Here is an 18623-nt window from a genome sequence, read left to right on the forward strand (position 1 = left end):
TATGGCATTGGAACACCACACACTGGGTGTAACAGTAATAGCTATACTTTAGTAATGATAAATATATATATATATTTTTTTTTTTATTGCTCCGGGCTGGGATACAGCACCCAAAGACATATCAATACAGCACCCAAAGACGTATCAACACAGCACCCAAAGATGTATCAACACAGCACCCAAAGATGTATAGTAATTAACACAAGAGGAGTAAAATAAAATACACAAGAATGGAGCTATATACAGGGAGTACCAGTACCAGATCAATATGCAGAGGTATTTGAGGTAGATATGTACATGAAGGCAGGGTAAAGTGACTAGGCATCAGGATAGATAATAACAAGAGTAAAATAAAGAACATAGTAGCAGCAGCAAATGATAAGTGTAAAAGTGTGTGAGTGTGTGTGAGAGTATGCGTGTATGTGCAGTATGTGTGTTTGTGTTGTGTCGGTATGTGTTTGTGTGTTGACAGTTAGTGCATTCGTCTAAAGATAGCTAGGTGGGACAACCACATCAATATCATACGCATAGTAGTTAAATTGTCCTCAATAATGTAGCTATCAGCAAAGCCAGAGCTTTAAAAGGTCAAGTGCAAGTGTTGGTTCAGTTTTTTATTTTTAGGTGGAGGGGGGGGTATTAAGATACCCTTTTAAGAGGTAGGGTTTCAGGTGCTTTCGGAAGACGGGCAAGGACTCTGTTATCCTAGCTTTAGGGGAAAGCTGGTTCTACCATTGGGGTGCCAGGACAGGGAAGAGCTTGGACTGGGCTGAGCGGGAGCTGGTCTCCGGTAGGGGTCAGAGGGCCAAGAGACCAAAGGTGGCAGAACATAGTGCTCGGGTTGGTAGGGAGGGGCAATTCCTCTTACTGCTCCGTAGGCAAGCATCATGGTCTTGTAGTGGATATGACTGGTAGCCAGTGGGGTGTGCGGAGGAGTGAGGTGACTTGGGAAGGTTGAAAACCAGGAGTGCTGCAGCGTTCTGGATTAGTTGCAGGCATTTGATGGCACCTGCGAGGAGCCCACCCAACAGCGAGCTGCAGTAGTCCAGACCGGATATTACAAGGGAAAGGAGAAAACTGGTTGAGTGTCATCCGCATAGCGATGATAGGAGAGACCATGTGAGGATATGATAGAGCCGAGTGATTTGGTGTATAGAGAGAAGAGGAGAGGGCCTAGAACCCAGCCCTGGGGCCACCAGTAGTGAAAGTACGTGGTCCAGACACAGATCCTCTCTACGTCACCTGGTGGGAGCAGCCTGACAGGTAGGATGCAATGCAAGAGTGTGCAGAGCCTAAGACACCCAGCCCTGAGAGGGTGGAGAGGAGGAGGTTCACAGTGTCAAAGGCAGCAGATCGATCTAAGAGTGTGCAAACAGAGGAGAGAGAGTCAGCTTTGGCAGTGCAGAGAGCCTCTGTGACACAGAGAAGATCAGTCTGAGTTGAGGGACCCGTCTAACCTGACTGGTTAGGGTCAAGAAGATCATTCTGAGAGAGATAACGAGAGAGTTGATCAGAGAGAGCTTGTTCAAGTGTTTTGGAAAGAAAAGAAAGAAGGGATACAGGTCTATAGTTTTTGACATCAGATGAGTCCAGTGTTGGTTTCTTGAGGAGGGCCATTTTGAAGTCAGAGGGGATGCAGCGAGTGGTCGTGGATGGGTTGAGGGATGTGAAAAGGTCTCCAGAGATGGTTTGGAGAAGGGAAGAGGGGATGGGGTCGAGCGGGCAGGGTGTCCGGCATATGTCGCATTTGTGGATGTATGAGGCTTTTGTGTTGGTGTAACAGTGTAGTGTGTGTGAGTGAGTGTGTTTGTGGTTTGTATGTATAGTCTAGTGAGTATGCGTAGGGTCAGTGCAAGATAGAGTCAGTACAGACAGTTTGGGTACCATTAATTGACTATATAGCAGTCTGGATATTTAGCAGTCTTATGGTTTGGGGGTAGAATTTGTCTCGGAGCCTGTTGGTCCGAGAGCTGATGCTCCGGTACCATTTGCCAACAGTCTATGGCTTGGGTGGCTTAGAGTCTTTGCCAATTTTTTGGACCTTCCTCTGACACCGCCTGGTATAGAGGTTCTGGATAACAGGGAGCTCGGCCCCAGTGATGTATCCTCTGTAGTGCCTTGCGGTTGGATGCCAAGCAGTTGCCATACCAAGCACTGATGCAGCCAGTCAAGATGCTCTCGATGGTGCAGCTGTATAACTTTTGAGTATCTCAGGGCCCATGCCAAATCTTTTCAGCCTCCTGAGAGGGAAGAGGCGCTGCCGTGCCCTCTTCACGGCTGTGTGGGTGTGGATGGACTATATTAGGTTCTTAGTGATGTGGACGCCAAGGACTCACAGTCACACACAGATACACATACATGCTGGCTGGCTCTGCCCTTAATGATTGCTGGTACAGGAACAGAACAGCGGCAGCAGCAGTCTCTTTGCCCCAGCCCCCTTTATCACCTCCACCATGGTGACTAATGCATATTGACTCTACCCTAATGAAGCATCTCAAATGGAAGGGACGCCGAGAAATTGTCCCCCATGCATTTTAAAGATTGATTCACTTGCATCTCTCTCTCTCTCTCTCTCTCTCTCTCTCTCTCTCACGCTACTGTACAGTATGTCATACAGCACACACACAACCTTGACTGGAGTGTGTGTTTGTCCGTACCCGTCTGTGTGTGTACGCCCTGGCTCTCATTAGCCGAGAGAAGCAAACTCTTAGACCATCCTCTGGGCATTTCATGACAACGAGCTCTATGCAGCATCAACATGACCTGATCTCCCAGTATTAGTTCAATCAATGTTTGTCACTTTTTGTGTTGGCTGTCCAAATGGAGTGTCTGCACACACACACTGTGATAGTGTCTATCCACCAGTATTTTATGGATTCTAGTAACATACTGCACTGTTTGTGGGAGATAGGTTTTCAAAATATTGTCTGGTTTCTTAGATACGTGTCTCAGCCGCAGCCTTTGAGATGTTGCAACACCATACTGTAGTGGAGAAGTCATTATAGCCTACACTTTTCTCCATCACTATGTTTATCTGTGCAAAGAGCCCTCAGGCTCTGATAGGGTGGAAAGGCCTCAGTCAATCTGTTCATCTTGCTGTCCTTTACTGTGGTTCGACAGACAGTAGTGATATTAATGTATTAAAGAAACAAACCCTGTTCTATGCTATCCATTACCCCCTCTATTACACCTTCACCCCCTATTCCCTTCACCTTTCCTAAACCCTCCTCCTCTCCCCTTCTCTTCACACTCTTTCCCTCACCCCATGTCCCTGTTAAACTAAACCATCCACCTCAGCCCTGACACCTGACAACACACCTCCATCCTCCAGCTGACCCTCCTGATTAAATAGAGGATTCGGGAAGAAAAGGACCGAATCCAAAATAATCAGAGGAAATATAGCCATCATCCACCTGAGTCCTCCAGTTCTGCTGGCTCCCCCATGGTCCTCCTTTCTTATCAGCTGTAGCAACAGTGGGGATTAGACCCTGGGGCTGGGGGTAAGGTGTCATTGGGCTGGGCAGGCAGGCGTTAACATAACACACATACATGCATGTACACAGGCACACACATACACACACCAGCAATCACCACTTCCATGTCCTTGAGCATAGCAAGAGGAAAGCCCTCGGCCTTTGAACAGCACAAATCCCAGCCGTATTAATGGATAGCTGCATACATTAGTATACATGAGTCACTTTGGGTAAAAGCCTGGGTTAATGAGGAGAGAATAATAATAGTCATTATGGGAAGCTGTTTCTCTAATGTCTGTCATCTTCTGGGGCTTAATGGTCCTGTCGTGTTAAATAAATAAATACATAAATGTTATCATCAAAGCCAAGACACACTGTGACGGTAGCAGAAGAGAGGGGGAACGTCATGTACTGAAGTTAGACATTAAGTCGTGACTCCTTGAAAAACAAGTTAAGCTATCCTGAAAAGTGTTACCACAGAGGGGGAGGTTGGTGTTGAGGGAGGCCCTGAAAAGGGTTACTACAGAGGGGGAGGTTGGTGTTGAGGGAGGCCCTGAAAAGGGTTACTACAGAGGGGGAGGTTGGTGTTGAGGGGGAGGCCCTGAAAAGGGTTACTACAGAGGGGGATGTTGGTGTTGAGGGAGGCCCTGAAAAGGGTTACTACAGAGGGGGAGGTTGGTGTTGAGGGAGGCCCTGAAAAGGGTTACTACAGAGGGGGAGGTTGGTGTTGAGGGAGGCCCTGAAAAGGGTTACTACAGAGGGGGAGGTTGGTGTTGAGGGAGGCCCTGAAAAGGGTTACTACAGAGGGGGACTATACTTTATTTCAATGTTATTTGGGATAGTAGAAGCAGATCATAGAATGGCATAATTATACAACTATTTCTGGTTTCATGGCAGCACCGGGATACCTATATCTGTTTTCCTGTCTTTTCCTACCAGGGTTCAAACTGAGGAAGAGGAGGATCGTCAACGAGCCCACGGGAGGAACAGGAAGCTGCCCTCACCTGGTGGAGGCCATACCCTGTGACGAGCCCAGCTGCTATGATTGGCTGCTGGTGAAGCTGGATGAGTGTATTCCGGACAACGAGAGAGAATGTGGACCAGGCACCCAGATACCACAAGTCCAGTGTGTCAACGGGGATGGTAAAGAGAGAGAGAGAGAGAGAGAGAGAGAGAGAGAGAGATGGGTGACATAAGTCTATTGTATATCGATGTGTCAATTACCGTGTAACAATGGATTAACATGGTCTGTTCAGGGGCTGTGTTACAATACGGGTGAAAAGTGGGTGAATTGGGTGAATTGTGGCTCAGAGAACCATATTGTTTTGGCTTTAGCTTTACTGCCTTAAACTGTGCCTGCAGGGGCTCAGCCATAGACAATGCACAAGTGTGTGAGTGTGTGTGTGTGTGAGTGTGAGTGTGTGTGTGTGTGTGTGTGTGTGTGTGTGTGTGTGTGTGTGCGTGCGTGCGTGCGTGCGTGCGTGCGCGCGTGCGTGCGTGCGTGCGTGCGTGCGTGCGTGCGTGCGTGCGTGCGTGCGTGCGTGCGTGCGTGCGTGTGTGTGTGTGTGTGTGTGTGTGTGTGTGTCCAAAAAGGTAATTGCTGTTTCTGTAGCAATCTTGTTTTGTGGATATGTATTATATTTATTGTTTGTCTTGATCCTAAGATTGCACAGAGCTATGGAGGCTTGTGTGTGCCTGCCTGCATGTACGTGTGCGTGTGTAAAGCTTTGTGGTAAAGGGTTTGACTGCAGCCACACCAGCCAAGGCGTACTGCCTGATATCCCATGGGGCCAAGGGGCCAGGCACGAGCCACTGCTGGTCGTAATTGTGCTCGCTGAGACACACACAGAGCTGTGCTGGCCCTGCCTGAGGAGGGACACATATACACACAGGGACAGAAATAGATATACAGCACCTGCTTGTTCATGTTCTCTCCAAATGAAACTGGGCTACAGAGACAGATTTCAGTTAGCATGTGAGAGTAAATTAAGAAACAGTAACCACAGTGCTTGTTGCTTTTGGCAAGCACGGTACTATTGGCTACTTGTAGTACTGTAGATGTCTACCATTTGAAGACTGAAGAGAGCACCTTTATTTGGTTGGTTGGTATAGTCTTAGTCTAACAGGGCACAAATGTAAATCCTTTACTTTCCTCATTCTTATTCACACACCAAATGACAACTCTACCATTGTCTCTGAAAATCTGCGATGTACATTGTTTTTCTAACAGTGCCGAACCAAGATGCTAAAATCAAAGAGATGCATAACTCCTCAAACCCGTCTTCACACAGATCGCATTATTCTCTGATGGTGTCTGACACAGAGCAAACATTTGTTATGGCATGTGTAATAGGTGCACTTTGGAAGGAGTGCAACTGATGCGTTTTTTTAATGTGGTTTGGGAAGTGAGTGTTTTAGTCAGGGAAGACCGAAGGGACCTTGTGTTTTAGTCAGGGAAGACCGAAGGGACCTTGTGTTTTAGTCAGGGAAGACCGAAGGGGCCTTGTGTTTTAGTCAGGGAAGACCAAAGGGGCCTTGTGTTTTAGTCAGGGAAGACCGAAGGGACCTTGTGTTTTAGAGCCACAGTTTAGTCTCATTTCAATAATTTCATTCACCCTAATTGAATTAAGTTCAGAATAATGGAGACAATATGCATAGCTGACTTGAGAATTTAACAATGCAAATTATTAGAAGTGTGAGTTTATTTATAGAGGAACAAAGATGTGATTCACCTAGAATATAGAATCCCAATTCAATATATCTGAAATAGTTAATCTTAGTTTAATATGATTAAATAATCCAACAATGAATGGAAGGTAATAGAAATGAGAGATGTCGATGGCATCCCTTCTCACTCCATTGTGTTATAAGGGACATGTGAAGAACTCAATTGTCATGATTCAATTATGGACTGTGCGTTGTAATTGTATTTTACATCCTGGGAATTTTCGATTCTTTCTCGTTCGACTAAGATTCAGCATATGAATATAGTAATTATCCGAAGATTCCTGAATCATAGAACACTGCCCACTAATGAGTACACTAAGGAGGGAGGGAGTGTAAGTGTGTGTGTGTGCGCGCGTGCGCTCATGTGTGTGTGTGTGTGTGTGTGTGTGTGTGTTGGTACTTCTCAATCAGTTCTCATATTATAAAAGTAATCAAGGTTCCCATTCACATCCGCCCGAGCCTGGTGCGGCCTGTTGCTGTGACGATGATTACACACAGTCCTCTTATTGTAGCCGAATGGGGAAAGGCAGATTAACTAGAAGCGGAGAGTAAACCTTGGTGATTACTAGTCTAATGGTCTCTTCCTTTCTGAGGACAAGAATATCTAGATTGTATATTGAAAGATGTATGGTACACGAGGAATGCTATTTGAACTGAGAAAGGGAGATAACTTTTTACATGAAGTAGTAATATTGATGAGGGGAAACACTAATAACACTAGTGTCTCTCTTTCTCTCCTCGGCTCTTTATCCTCCCTATTCCCTACCCCTTTTTTTAAAACCCTTCCTACCTCCCTCTTCTACTCACCACTCCCTATTCCCTACCCCTTTTTTAAACCCTTCCTACATCCTTATTTTCACAACTTTCTATCTCTCTCTCCATCCCCCTTTCAATCCCTACCTACAGACGCTGTGTATTATATTGATCCATTTAGCTATGTGGTGAACAAGCCCAGGTAGCCTTTTTGTCTAGATGTCTGATTTCTTCATTCATGGTGACCTTCCCATCATTCTTTGCCACATACAGAAACAATATGTCTGCTGGATGTGATGAGCTTGTTTTTACGGCTGCACCTTGTTGAATCAGACATAGTGACTGTTAAATTATATTATCTGGTGCTGCTCCACACAGTCAGATCCCATTTACACTGTCTTTCTTCCACATGAGTGTGTGTGTGTTTCCTGTGTGTATGTTGTGTGCGTGTATGTGTGTGTGTGTGAAATCTATGTGCGACAGAAATCTTTCCCCGCCTGGATGGAATGAGACAGGTTTAAACAGAGGATATGTCAAACGATGTCTGGTACTTTTCCATCAAGACACAGATGAGACCCAGCTGGGGGGGGGGGTTCTCATGTGAGGTGTGTAAAAGAATTATCTCTTGATGATCGGTTGGAAGCTTGTTTCGCCTCTGTGGATTTTGTTGAATTGATTTCCAGACACTTGCTGGACGGGGAAAGGGAGGATGGGGGGGAAGAGAGGCTTTCTGAAAGGTGAGAAGGATGTTTTGAACGGTCCGTGATTCAATACGTTTGTTGTTCATTTGCATTGCAAATAATGTACTTCTTGCAAGTCGTGAATCTCTTCGTTATTAAAGCATCTCGTGTTTGTTGTCTTTCGACATTCACGTTTGTTTGACTGTCTTGACTGTCTCCTACAGCCTTCCATTGTTTCCTCCCTGGGAGGACTTGTGATTAATAGGACATAATCTACAGTATTCTGTCAAACAAAGATGTCACAAAAAGACAGTGAGTCAAAAGCCATAAGAATAATCATTGTCATTAACGAGGTTTACATCATTTTGGTGACAGATTCATAAGAATATTTTCAAATCTGCATAAAGAAAACATGCACATTTTCTCACCCCTGGTGTTTCCACCAAACAGACTTCTTGCGAATGAAAATCAATACGTGATGAGGTATTGCACACATTTTCTCTTACGTTTTCATGTAAAGATTCAAATTCAAAAGTTCAATGTATTTCTATAACATTTTCAATTCTACCGATATTTATGGCACAAAACTGTTGTTTTAAATAGCAAATGTGCCGACTCTTGTCACATGTGCTCTAGCCAACAGCTCATAGATACAGTGTGGTTAGGCTACCTACATGATGAGATTGTTATGGATAAGACAAGAATATTTGTATTTGTCAAACAGAAGTCAAGCATCAATCTTCATATCACCAGAATAAGACCACCAGCATTTTCACCACCCTGTGAAGTTCATCATAACTTATTTCATCTGTAGACTAATAAACTGCATGCTTTCCCGAGTCGTAGTGGGAGGACCACACAACATATCATCGCGTGACTCCAAGTTTACTTTCATATGATGGGCATTATATTAATAGGTGTGTATAAAGGCATTATATTAATAGGTGTGTATAAAGGCATTATATTAATAGGTGTGTATAAAGGCATTATATTAATAGGTGTGTATAAAGGCATTATATTAATAGGTGTGTATAAAGGCATTATATTAATAGGTGTGTATAAAGGCATTATATTAATAGGTGTGTATAAAGGCATTATATTAATAGGTGTGTATAAAGGCATTATATTAATAGGTGTGTATAAAGGCATTATATTAATAGGTGTGTATAAAGGCATTATATTAATAGGTGTGTATAAAGGCATTATATTAATAGGTGTGTATAAAGGCATTATATTAATAGGTGTGTATAAAGGCAGGTGTGTATAAAGGCATTATATTAATAGGTGTGTATAAAGGCATTATATTAATAGGTGTGTATAAAGGCATTATATTAATAGGTGTGTATAAAGGCATTATATTAATAGGTGTGTATAAAGGCATTATATTAATAGGTGTGTATAAAGGCATTATATTAATAGGTGTGTATAAAGGCATTATATTAATAGGTGTGTATAAAGGCATTATATTAAGGTGTGTATAAAGGCATTATATTAATAGGTGTGTATAAAGGCATTATATTAATAGGTGTGTATAAAGTTGTTTCTACTACCATTTTTCGCATAATACATTTTACAGACACAAAAAAGATCCCACCATGTCAAAAGCACAAATTATCTATCAGCATTTATAAATTTGTACCAAAACTTCCTGTTTCCATCAAAGCTGTCATTATTTATTTTTTTACATGGTGTGACTTTACTCGCATAAAAACTGTGGATGGAAGCATGGATATACAAACAATTTAACGATTTCCTCACCCAATCTATCGCATGGAAGACTTCCATTTCAACACCCCCTATACACACACACACACACACACACATGCGCACACACACACACACACCCAGCCCCCATAGCGGCCCTCCCAGTCCCTCTTGACTGGACCTTATTGATCCTCTGTTGTCTGCTGATGAAAATGGATTTGTTTCCCCCAAGGGGCTCCAGACATGTCATCAGACTGGCTGCTCCTCTGGTTCCTCAAGTCACTATAGGCTTTTTTTATCACTGGTACAGATGGGAGAGTGGGGACCATGAAAGAGAGATGAGATGGGCTGGAATACAATGGGGTGAGAATAGGGGTTTCACAAAGATATTTGATCGGATGACCTGGGGTGAAGATAGGATGGGTGAAGATAAGGGGAGGAGTTTGTGGAAAGAGGGAGGGGGTAAAGGGTGGGGGTGATGAGGATAGGGGTAGAAGTGGGGGTTGTGGTGGCATCCTGGTCCTCCCGTTACAAGGGGATTTTTCACTGTAAACAATGGCAAAACAAAAGAGGAATGGAGTGAGGATGAAATGGGGGTGTTGGTGGGTATGGGACGGAGTGAGGATAAGGGTGGGGGTTGTGGTGGGTATGGGATGGAGTGAGGATAAGGGTGAGGGTTGTGGTGGGTATGGGATGGAGTGAGGATAAGGGTGGGGTTGTGGTGGGTATGGGGTGGAGTGAGGATAAGGGTGGGGGTTGTGGTGGGTATGGGACGGAGTGAGGATAAGGGTGGGGGTTGTGGTGGGTATGGGATGGGACGGAGTGAGGATAAGGGTGGGGGTTGTGGTGGGTATGGGATGGAGTGAGGATAAGGGTGGGGGTGTTGGTGGGTATGGGACGGAGTGAGGATAAGGGTGGGGTTGTGGTGGGTATGGGATGGGATGGAGTGAGGATAAGGGTGGGGGTAGTGGTGGGTATGGGATGGAGTCAGGATAAGGGTGGGGGTAGTGAGGGTATGGGATGGAGTGAGGATAAGGGTGGGGGTTGTGGTGGGTATGGGATGTAGTGAGGATAAGGGTGGGGGTTGTGGTGGGTATGGGACGGAGTGAGGATAAGGGAGGGGTTGTGGTGGGTATGGGACGGTGTGAGGATAAGGGTGGGGGTTGTGGTGGGTATGGGATGGAGTGAGGATAAGGGTGGGGGTTGTGGTGGGTATGGGACGGAGTGAGGATGAAATGGGGTGTTGGTGGGTATGGGATGGAGTGAGGATAAGGGTAAGGGGGGGTTGTGGTGGGTATGGGATGGAGTGAGGATAAGGGTGGGGGTTGTGGTGGGTATGGGACGGAGTGAGGATAAGGGTGGGGGTTGTGGTGGGTATGGGACGGAGTGAGGATAAGGGTGGGGGTTGTGGTGGGTATGGGATGGAGTGAGGATAAGGGTGGGGTTGTGGTGGGTATGGGACGGAGTGAGGATGAAATGGGGGTGTTGGTGGGTATGGGATGGAGTGAGGATAAGGGTGAGGGTTGTGGTGGGTATGGGATGGAGTGAGGATGAAATGGGGGTGTTGGTGGGTATGGGATGGAGTGAGGATGAAATGGGGGGTGTTGGTGGGTATGGGATGGAGTGAGGATAAGGGTGAGGGTTGTGGTGGGTATGGGATGGAGTGAGGATGAAATGGAGGTGTTGGTGGGTATGGGATGGAGTGAGGATAAGGGTGAGGGTTGTGGTGGGTATGGGACGGAGTGAGGATAAGGGTGGGGGTTGTGATGGGTATGGGATGGAGTGAGGATAAGGGTGAGGGTTGTGGTGGGTATGGGATGGAGTGAGGATAAGGGTGGGGGTTGTGGTGGGTATGGGATGGAGTGAGGATAAGGGTGAGGGTTGTGGTGGTTATGGGACGGAGTGAGGATAAGGGTGGGGGTTGTGGTGGGTATGGGACGGAGTGAGGATAAGGGTGGGGGTTGTGGTGGGTATGGGACGGAGTGAGGATAAGGGTGGGGGTGTTGGTGGGTATGGGACGGAGTGAGGATAAGGGTGTGGGTTGTGGTTGGTATGGGACGGAGTGAGGATAAGGGTGGGGGTTGTGGTGGGTATGGGATGGAGTGAGGATAAGGGTGGGGGTTGTGGTGGGTATGGGACGGAGTGAGGATAAGGGTGGGGGTTGTGGTGGGTATGGGATGGAGTGAGGATAAGGGTGAGGGTTGTGGTGGGTATGGGATGGAGTGAGGATAAGGGTGGGGGTTGTGGTGGGTATGGGACGGAGTGAGGATAAGGGTGGGGTTGTGGTGGGTATGGGACGGAGTGAGGATAAGGGTGAGGGTTGTGGTGGGTATGGGATGGAGTGAGGATAAGGGTGAGGGTTGTGGTGGGTATGGGATGGAGTGAGGATGAAATGGGGGTGTTGGTGGGTATGGGATGGAGTGAGGATGAAATGGGGGTGTTGGTGGGTATGGGATGGAGTGAGGATAAGGGTGAGGGTTGTGGTGGGTATGGGATGGAGTGAGGATGAAATGGGGGGTGTTGGTGGGTATGGGACGGAGTGAGGATAAGGGTGAGGGTTGTGGTGGGTATGGGACGGAGTGAGGATAAGGGTGGGGGTTGTGGTGGGTATGGGATGGAGTGAGGATAAGGGTGGGGGTTGTGGTGGGTATGGGATGGAGTGAGGATAAGGGTGAGGGTTGTGGTGGGTATGGGATGGAGTGAGGATAAGGGTGGGGGTTGTGGTGGGTATGGGATGGAGTGAGGATAAGGGTGGGGGTTGTGGTGGGTATGGGATGGAGTGAGGATAAGGGTGAGGGTTGTGGTGGGTATGGGACGGAGTGAGGGTAAGGGTGGGGGTTGTGGTGGGTATGGGATGGAGTGAGGATAAGGGTGGGGGTTGTGGTGGGTATGGGACGGAGTGAGGATAAGGGTGGGGTTGTGGTGGGTATGGGACGGAGTGAGGATAAGGGTGGGGGTTGTGGTGGGTATGGGATGGAGTGAGGATAAGGGTGGGGGTTGTGGTGGGTATGGGACGGAGTGAGGATAAGGGTGGGGGTTGTGGTGGGTATGGGACGGAGTGAGGATAAGGGTGGGGGTTGTGGTGGGTATGGGACGGAGTGAGGATAAGGGTGGGGGGTTGTGGTGGGTATGGGACGGAGTGAGGATAAGGGTGGGGGTTGTGGTGGGTATGGGACGGAGTGAGGATAAGGGTGGGGGTTGTGGTGGGTATGGGATGGAGTGAGGATAAGGGTGGGGGTTGTGGTGGGTATGGGACGGAGTGAGGATAAGGGTGGGGGGTTGTGGTGGGTATGGGATGGAGTGAGGATAAGGGTGGGGGTTGTGGTGGGTATGGGACGGAGTGAGGATAAGGGTGGGGGTTGTGGTGGGTATGGGATAAGGGTGGGGGTGAGGATAAGGGTGGGGGTTGTGGTGGGTATGGGGGAGTGAGGATAAGGGTGGGGGTTGTGGTGGGTATGGGACGGAGTGAGGATAAGGGTGGGGGTTGTGGTGGGTATGGGACGGAGTGAGGATAAGGGTGGGGGTTGTGGTGGGTATGGGACGGAGTGAGGATAAGGGGTGGGGGTTGTGGTGGGTATGGGACGGAGTGAGGATAAGGGTGGGGGTTGTGGTGGGTATGAGATGGAGTGAGGATAAGGGTGGGGGTTGTGGTGGGTATGGGATGGAGTGAGGATAAGGGTGGGGTTGTGGTGGGTATGGGACGGAGTGAGGATAAGGGTGGGGTTGTGGTGGGTATGGGATGGAGTGAGGATAAGGGTGGGGGTTGTGGTGGGTATTGGGACGGAGTGAGGATAAGGGTGGGGGGTTGTGGTGGGTATGGGACGGAGTGAGGATAAGGGTGGGGGTTGTGGTGGGTATGGGATGGAGTGAGGATAAGGGTGGGGGTTGTGGTGGGTATGAGATGGAGTGAGGATAAGTGGGTGGGGGTTGTGGTGGGTATGGGATGGAGTGGTGGGAGGATAAGGGTGGGGTTGTGGTGGGTATGGGATGGGATGGAGTGAGGATAAGGGTGGGGTAGTGGTGGGTATGGGATGGAGTCAGGATAAGGGTGGGGGTAGTGAGGGTATGGGATGGAGTGAGGATAAGGGTGGGGGTTGTGGTGGGTATGGGATGTAGTGAGGATACATATGGGTGTGGGTTGTGGTGGGTATGGGATGGGATGGAGTGAGGATAAGGGTGGGGGTTGTGGTGGGTATGGGTTGGAGTGAGGATAAGGGTGGGGGTTGTGGTGGGTATGGGATGGAGTGAGGATAAGGGTGGGGGTTGTGGTGGGTATGGGATGGAGTGAGGATAAGGGTGGGGGTTGTGGTAGGTATGGGATGGGATGGAGTGAGGATAAGGGTGGGGGTTGTAGTAGGTATGGGATGGGTTGGAGTGAGGATAATGGTGGGGTTTGTGGTGGGTCTGGGATGGAGTGAGGATGGAATGTGGGTAGTGGTGGGTATGGGATGGAGTGAGGATAAGGGTGGGGGTTGTGGTGGGTATGGGATGGAGTGAGGATAAGGGTGAGGGTTGTGGTGGGTATGGGATGGAGTGAGGATAAGGGTGACGTTTGTGGTGGGTATGGGATGGAGTGAGGATAAGGGTGAGGGTTGTGGTGGGTATGGGGGATGGAGTTAGGATAAGGGTGGGGGTTGTGGTGGGTATGGGATGGGATGGAGTGAGGATAAGTGTGGGGGGTTGTGGTAGGTATGGGATGGGATGGAGTGAGGATAAGGGTGGGGTTGTAGTAGGTATGGGATGGGTTGGAGTGAGGATAATGGTGGGGTTTGTGGTGGGTCTGGGATGGAGTGAGGATGGAATGTGGGTAGTGGTGGGTATGGGATGGAGTGAGGATAAGGGTGGGGGTTGTGGTGGGTATGGGATGGAGTGAGGATAAGGGTGAGGGTTGTGGTGGGTATGGGATGGAGTGAGGATAAGGGTGGGGTTGTGGTGGGTATGGGGTGGAGGGTGGGGGTTGTGGTGGGAGGATAAGGGTGAGGGTTGTGGTGGGTATGGGACGGAGTGAGGATAAGGGTGGGGGTTGTGGGGTATGTGGTGGGTATGGGATGGGACGGAGTGAGGATAAGGGTGGGGGTTGTGGTGGGTATGGGACGGAGTGAGGATAAGGGTGGGGGTGTTGGTGGGTATGGGACGGAGTGAGGATAAGGGTGAGGGTTGTGGTGGGTATGGGATGGAGTGAGGATAAGGGTGAGGGTTGTGGTGGGTATGGGATGGGGAGGATGAAATGGGGGTGTTGGTGGGTATGGGATGGAGTGAGGATGAAATGGGGGTGTTGGTGGGTATGGGATGGAGTGAGGATAAGGGTGAGGGTTGTGGTGGGTATGGGATGGAGTGAGGATGAAATGGGGGTGTTGGTGGGTATGGGATGGAGTGAGGATAAGGGTGAGGGTTGTGGTGGGTATGGGATGGAGTGAGGATAAGGGTGAGGGTTGTGGTGGGTATGGGATGGAGTGAGGATAAGGGTGAGGGTTGTGGTGGGTATGGGACGGAGTGAGGATAAGGGTGGGGGTTGTGGTGGGTATGGGACGGAGTGAGGATAAGGGTGGGGGTTGTGGTGGGTATGGGACGGAGTGAGGATAAGGGTGGGGGTGTTGGTGGGTATGGGACGGAGTGAGGATAAGGGTGTGGGTTGTGGTGGTATGGGACGGAGTGAGGATAAGGGTGGGGGTTGTGGTGGGTATGGGATGGAGTGAGGATAAGGGTGGGGGTTGTGGTGGGTATGGGATGGAGTGAGGATAAGGGTGGGGGTTGTGGTGGGTATGGGATGGAGTGAGGATAAGGGTGGGGGTTGTGGTGGGTATGGGATGGATGGGATGAGGATAAGGGTGAGGGTTGTGGTGGGTATGGGATGGAGGAGGATAAGGGTGAGGGTTGTGGTGGGTATGGGATGGAGTGAGGATAAGGGTGAGGGTTGTGGTGGGTATGGGATGGAGTGAGGATAAGGGTGGGGGTTGTGGTGGGTATGGGACGGAGTGAGGATAAGGGTGGGGGTTGTGGTGGGTATGGGATGGAGTGAGGATAAGGGTGGGGGTGTTGGTGGGTATGGGATGGAGTGAGGATAAGGGTGGGGGTTGTGGTGGGTATGGGACGGAGTGAGGATAAGGGTGGGGTTGTGGTGGGTATGGGATGGAGTGAGGATAAGGGTGGGGGTTGTGGTGGGTATGGGACGGAGTGAGGATAAGGGTGGGGGGTTGTGGTGGGTATGGGATGGTGGTGAGGATAAGGGTGAGGGTTGTGGTGGGTATGGGACGGAGTGAGGATAAGGGTGGGGGTTGTGGTGGGTATGGGACGGAGTGAGGATAAGGGTGGGGGTTGTGGTGGGTATGGGACGGAGTGAGGATAAGGGTGGGGGTTGTGGTGGGTATGGGACGGAGTGAGGATAAGGGTGGGGGTTGTGGTGGGTATGGGATGGAGTGAGGATAAGGGTGGGGGTTGTGGTGGGTATGGGACGGAGTGAGGATAAGGGTGGGGTTGTGGTGGGTATGGGATGGAGTGAGGATAAGGGTGGGGGTTGTGGTGGGTATGGGACGGAGTGAGGATAAGGGTGGGGGTTGTGGTGGGTATGGGACGGAGTGAGGATAAGGGTGGGGGTTGTGGTGGGTATGGGATGGAGTGAGGATAAGGGTGGGGGTTGTGGTGGGTATGGGACGGAGTGAGGATAAGGGTGGGGGTTGTGGTGGGTATGGGATGGAGTGAGGATAAGGGTGGGGGTTGTGGTGGGTATGGGACGGAGTGAGGATAAGGGTGGGGGTTGTGGTGGGTATGGGACGGAGTGAGGATAAGGGTGGGGGTTGTGGTGGGTATGGGACGGAGTGAGGATAAGGGTGGGGGTTGTGGTGGGTATGGGACGGAGTGAGGATAAGGGTGGGGGTTGTGGTGGGTATGGGACGGAGTGAGGATAAGGGTGGGGGTTGTGGTGGGTATGGGATGGAGTGAGGATAAGGGTGGGGGTTGTGGTGGGTATGGGACGGAGTGAGGATAAGGGTGGGGGTTGTGGTGGGTATGGGATGGAGTGAGGATAAGGGTGGGGGTTGTGGTGGGTATGGGACGGAGTGAGGATAAGGGTGGGGGTTGTGGTGGGTATGGGACGGAGTGAGGATAAGGGTGGGGGTTGTGGTGGGTATGGTGGGAGTGAGGATAAGGGTGGGGGTTGTGGTGGGTATGGGATGGAGTGAGGATAAGGGTGGGGTTGTGGTGGGTATGGGACGGAGTGAGGATAAGGGTGGGGGTTGTGGTGGGTATGGGATGGAGTGAGGATAAGGGTGGGGGTTGTGGTGGGTATGAGATGGAGTGAGGATGATGGTGGGGGTTGTGGTGGGTATGGGATGGAGTGAGGATAAGGGTGGGGGTTGTGGTGGGTATGGGACGGAGTGAGGATAAGGGTGGGGGTTGTGGTGGGTATGGGATGGAGTGAGGATAAGGGTGGGGGTTGTGGTGGGTATGGGATGGAGTGAGGATAAGGGTGGGGGTTGTGGTGGGTATGGGACGGAGGAGGATAAGGGTGGGGGTTGTGGTGGGTATGGGATGGAGTGAGGATAAGGGTGGGGGTTGTGGTGGGTATGAGATGGAGTGAGGATAAGGGTGGGGGTTGTGGTGGGTATGGGATGGAGTGAGGATAAGGGTGGGGGTTGTGGTGGGTATGGGATGGGATGGAGTGAGGATAAGGGTGGGGGTAGTGGTGGTTATGGGATGGAGTCAGGATAAGGGTGGGGGTAGTGAGGGTATGGGATGGAGTGAGGATAAGGGTGGGGGTTGTGGTGGGTATGGGATGTAGTGAGGATACATATGGGTGGGGTTGTGGTGGGTATGGGATGGGATGGAGTGAGGATAAGGGTGGGGGTTGTGGTGGGTATGGGTTGGAGTGAGGATAAGGGTGGGGGTTGTGGTGGGTATGGGATGGAGTGAGGATAAGGGTGGGGGTTGTGGTGGGTATGGGATGGAGTGAGGATAATGGTGGGGGTTGTGGTAGGTATGGGATGGGATGGAGTGAGGATAAGGGTGGGGGGTTGTAGTAGGTATGGGGGGGATGGGTTGGAGTGAGGATAATGGTGGGGTTTGTGGTGGGTCTGGGATGGAGTGAGGATGGAATGTGGGTAGTGGTGGGTATGGGATGGAGTGAGGATAAGGGTGGGGGGTGGGTGGGATGGGGGTGAGGATAAGGGTGAGGGTTGTGGTGGGTATGGGATGGAGTGAGGATAAGGGTGGGGGTTGTGGTGGGTATGGGATGGAGTGAGGATAAGGGTGGGGGTTGTGGTGGGTATGGGATGGAGTTAGGATAAGGGTGGGGGTTGTGGTGGGTATGGGATGGGATGGAGTGAGGATAAGGGTGGGGTTGTGGTAGGTATGGGATGGGATGGAGATGAGGATAAGGGTGGGGGTTGTAGTAGGTATGGGATGGGTTGGAGTGAGGATAATGGTGGGGTTTGTGGTGGGTCTGGGATGGAGTGAGGATGGAATGTGGGTAGTGGTGGGTATGGGATGGAGTGAGGATAAGGGTGGGGGTTGTGGTGGGTATGGGATGGATGAGGATAAGGGTGAGGGTTGTGGTGGGTATGGGATGGAGTGAGGATAAGGGTGACGGTTGTGGTGGGTATGGGATGGAGTGAGGATAAGGGTGAGGGTTGTGGTGGGTATGGGACGGAGTGAGGATAAGGGTGGGGGTTGTGGTGGGTATGGGATGGGATGGAGTGAGGATAAGGGTGGGGGTTGTGGTGGGTATGGGATGGGATGGAGTGAGGATAAGTGTGGGGGTTGTGGTGGGTATGGGATGGAGTGGTCCACTCACACAGACAGCATCGTGAAGAAGGCGCAGCAGCGCCTCTTCAACCTCAGGAGGTTGAAGAAATTCGGCTTGTCACCAAAAGCACTCACAAACTTCTACAGATGCACAATCGAGAGCATCCTGGCGGGCTGTATCACCGCCTGGTACGGCAACTGCTCCGCCCTCAACCGTAAGGCTCTCCAGAGGGTAGTGAGGTCTGCACAACGCATCACCGGGGCAAACTACCTGCCCTCCAGGACACCTACACCACCCAATGTTACAGGAAGGCCATAAAGATCATCAAGGACATCAACCACCCGAGCCACTGCCTGTTCACCCCGCTATCATCCAGAAGGCGAGGTCAGTACAGGTGCATCAAAGCTGGGACCGAGAGACTGAAAAACAGCTTCTATCTCAAGGCCATCAGACTGTTAAACAGCCACCACTAACATTGAGTGGCTGCTGCCAACACACAGTCAATGACACTGACTCAACTCCAGCCACTTTAATAATGGGAATTGATGG

General features: G+C 50.1%; 1 protein-coding gene across 1 annotated transcript in view; it reads left to right on the top strand.

Moving 5' to 3' along the window:
* LOC112229308 (thrombospondin type-1 domain-containing protein 7A-like) overlaps positions 1 to 18623 on the top strand; it is a 190064-nt gene that overhangs the window by 94218 nt on the left and 77223 nt on the right. The window contains exon 6 of the mRNA XM_042319532.1: positions 4410 to 4613. Coding sequence (XP_042175466.1) covers positions 4410 to 4613 — 204 coding nt within the window. The remainder of the gene's footprint in view (positions 1 to 4409; positions 4614 to 18623) is intronic.

The sequence above is a fragment of the Oncorhynchus tshawytscha genome, unplaced genomic scaffold (genome assembly GCF_018296145.1).
Source record: "Oncorhynchus tshawytscha isolate Ot180627B unplaced genomic scaffold, Otsh_v2.0 Un_scaffold_1528_pilon_pilon, whole genome shotgun sequence".
NCBI lineage: Eukaryota > Metazoa > Chordata > Actinopteri > Salmoniformes > Salmonidae > Oncorhynchus > Oncorhynchus tshawytscha.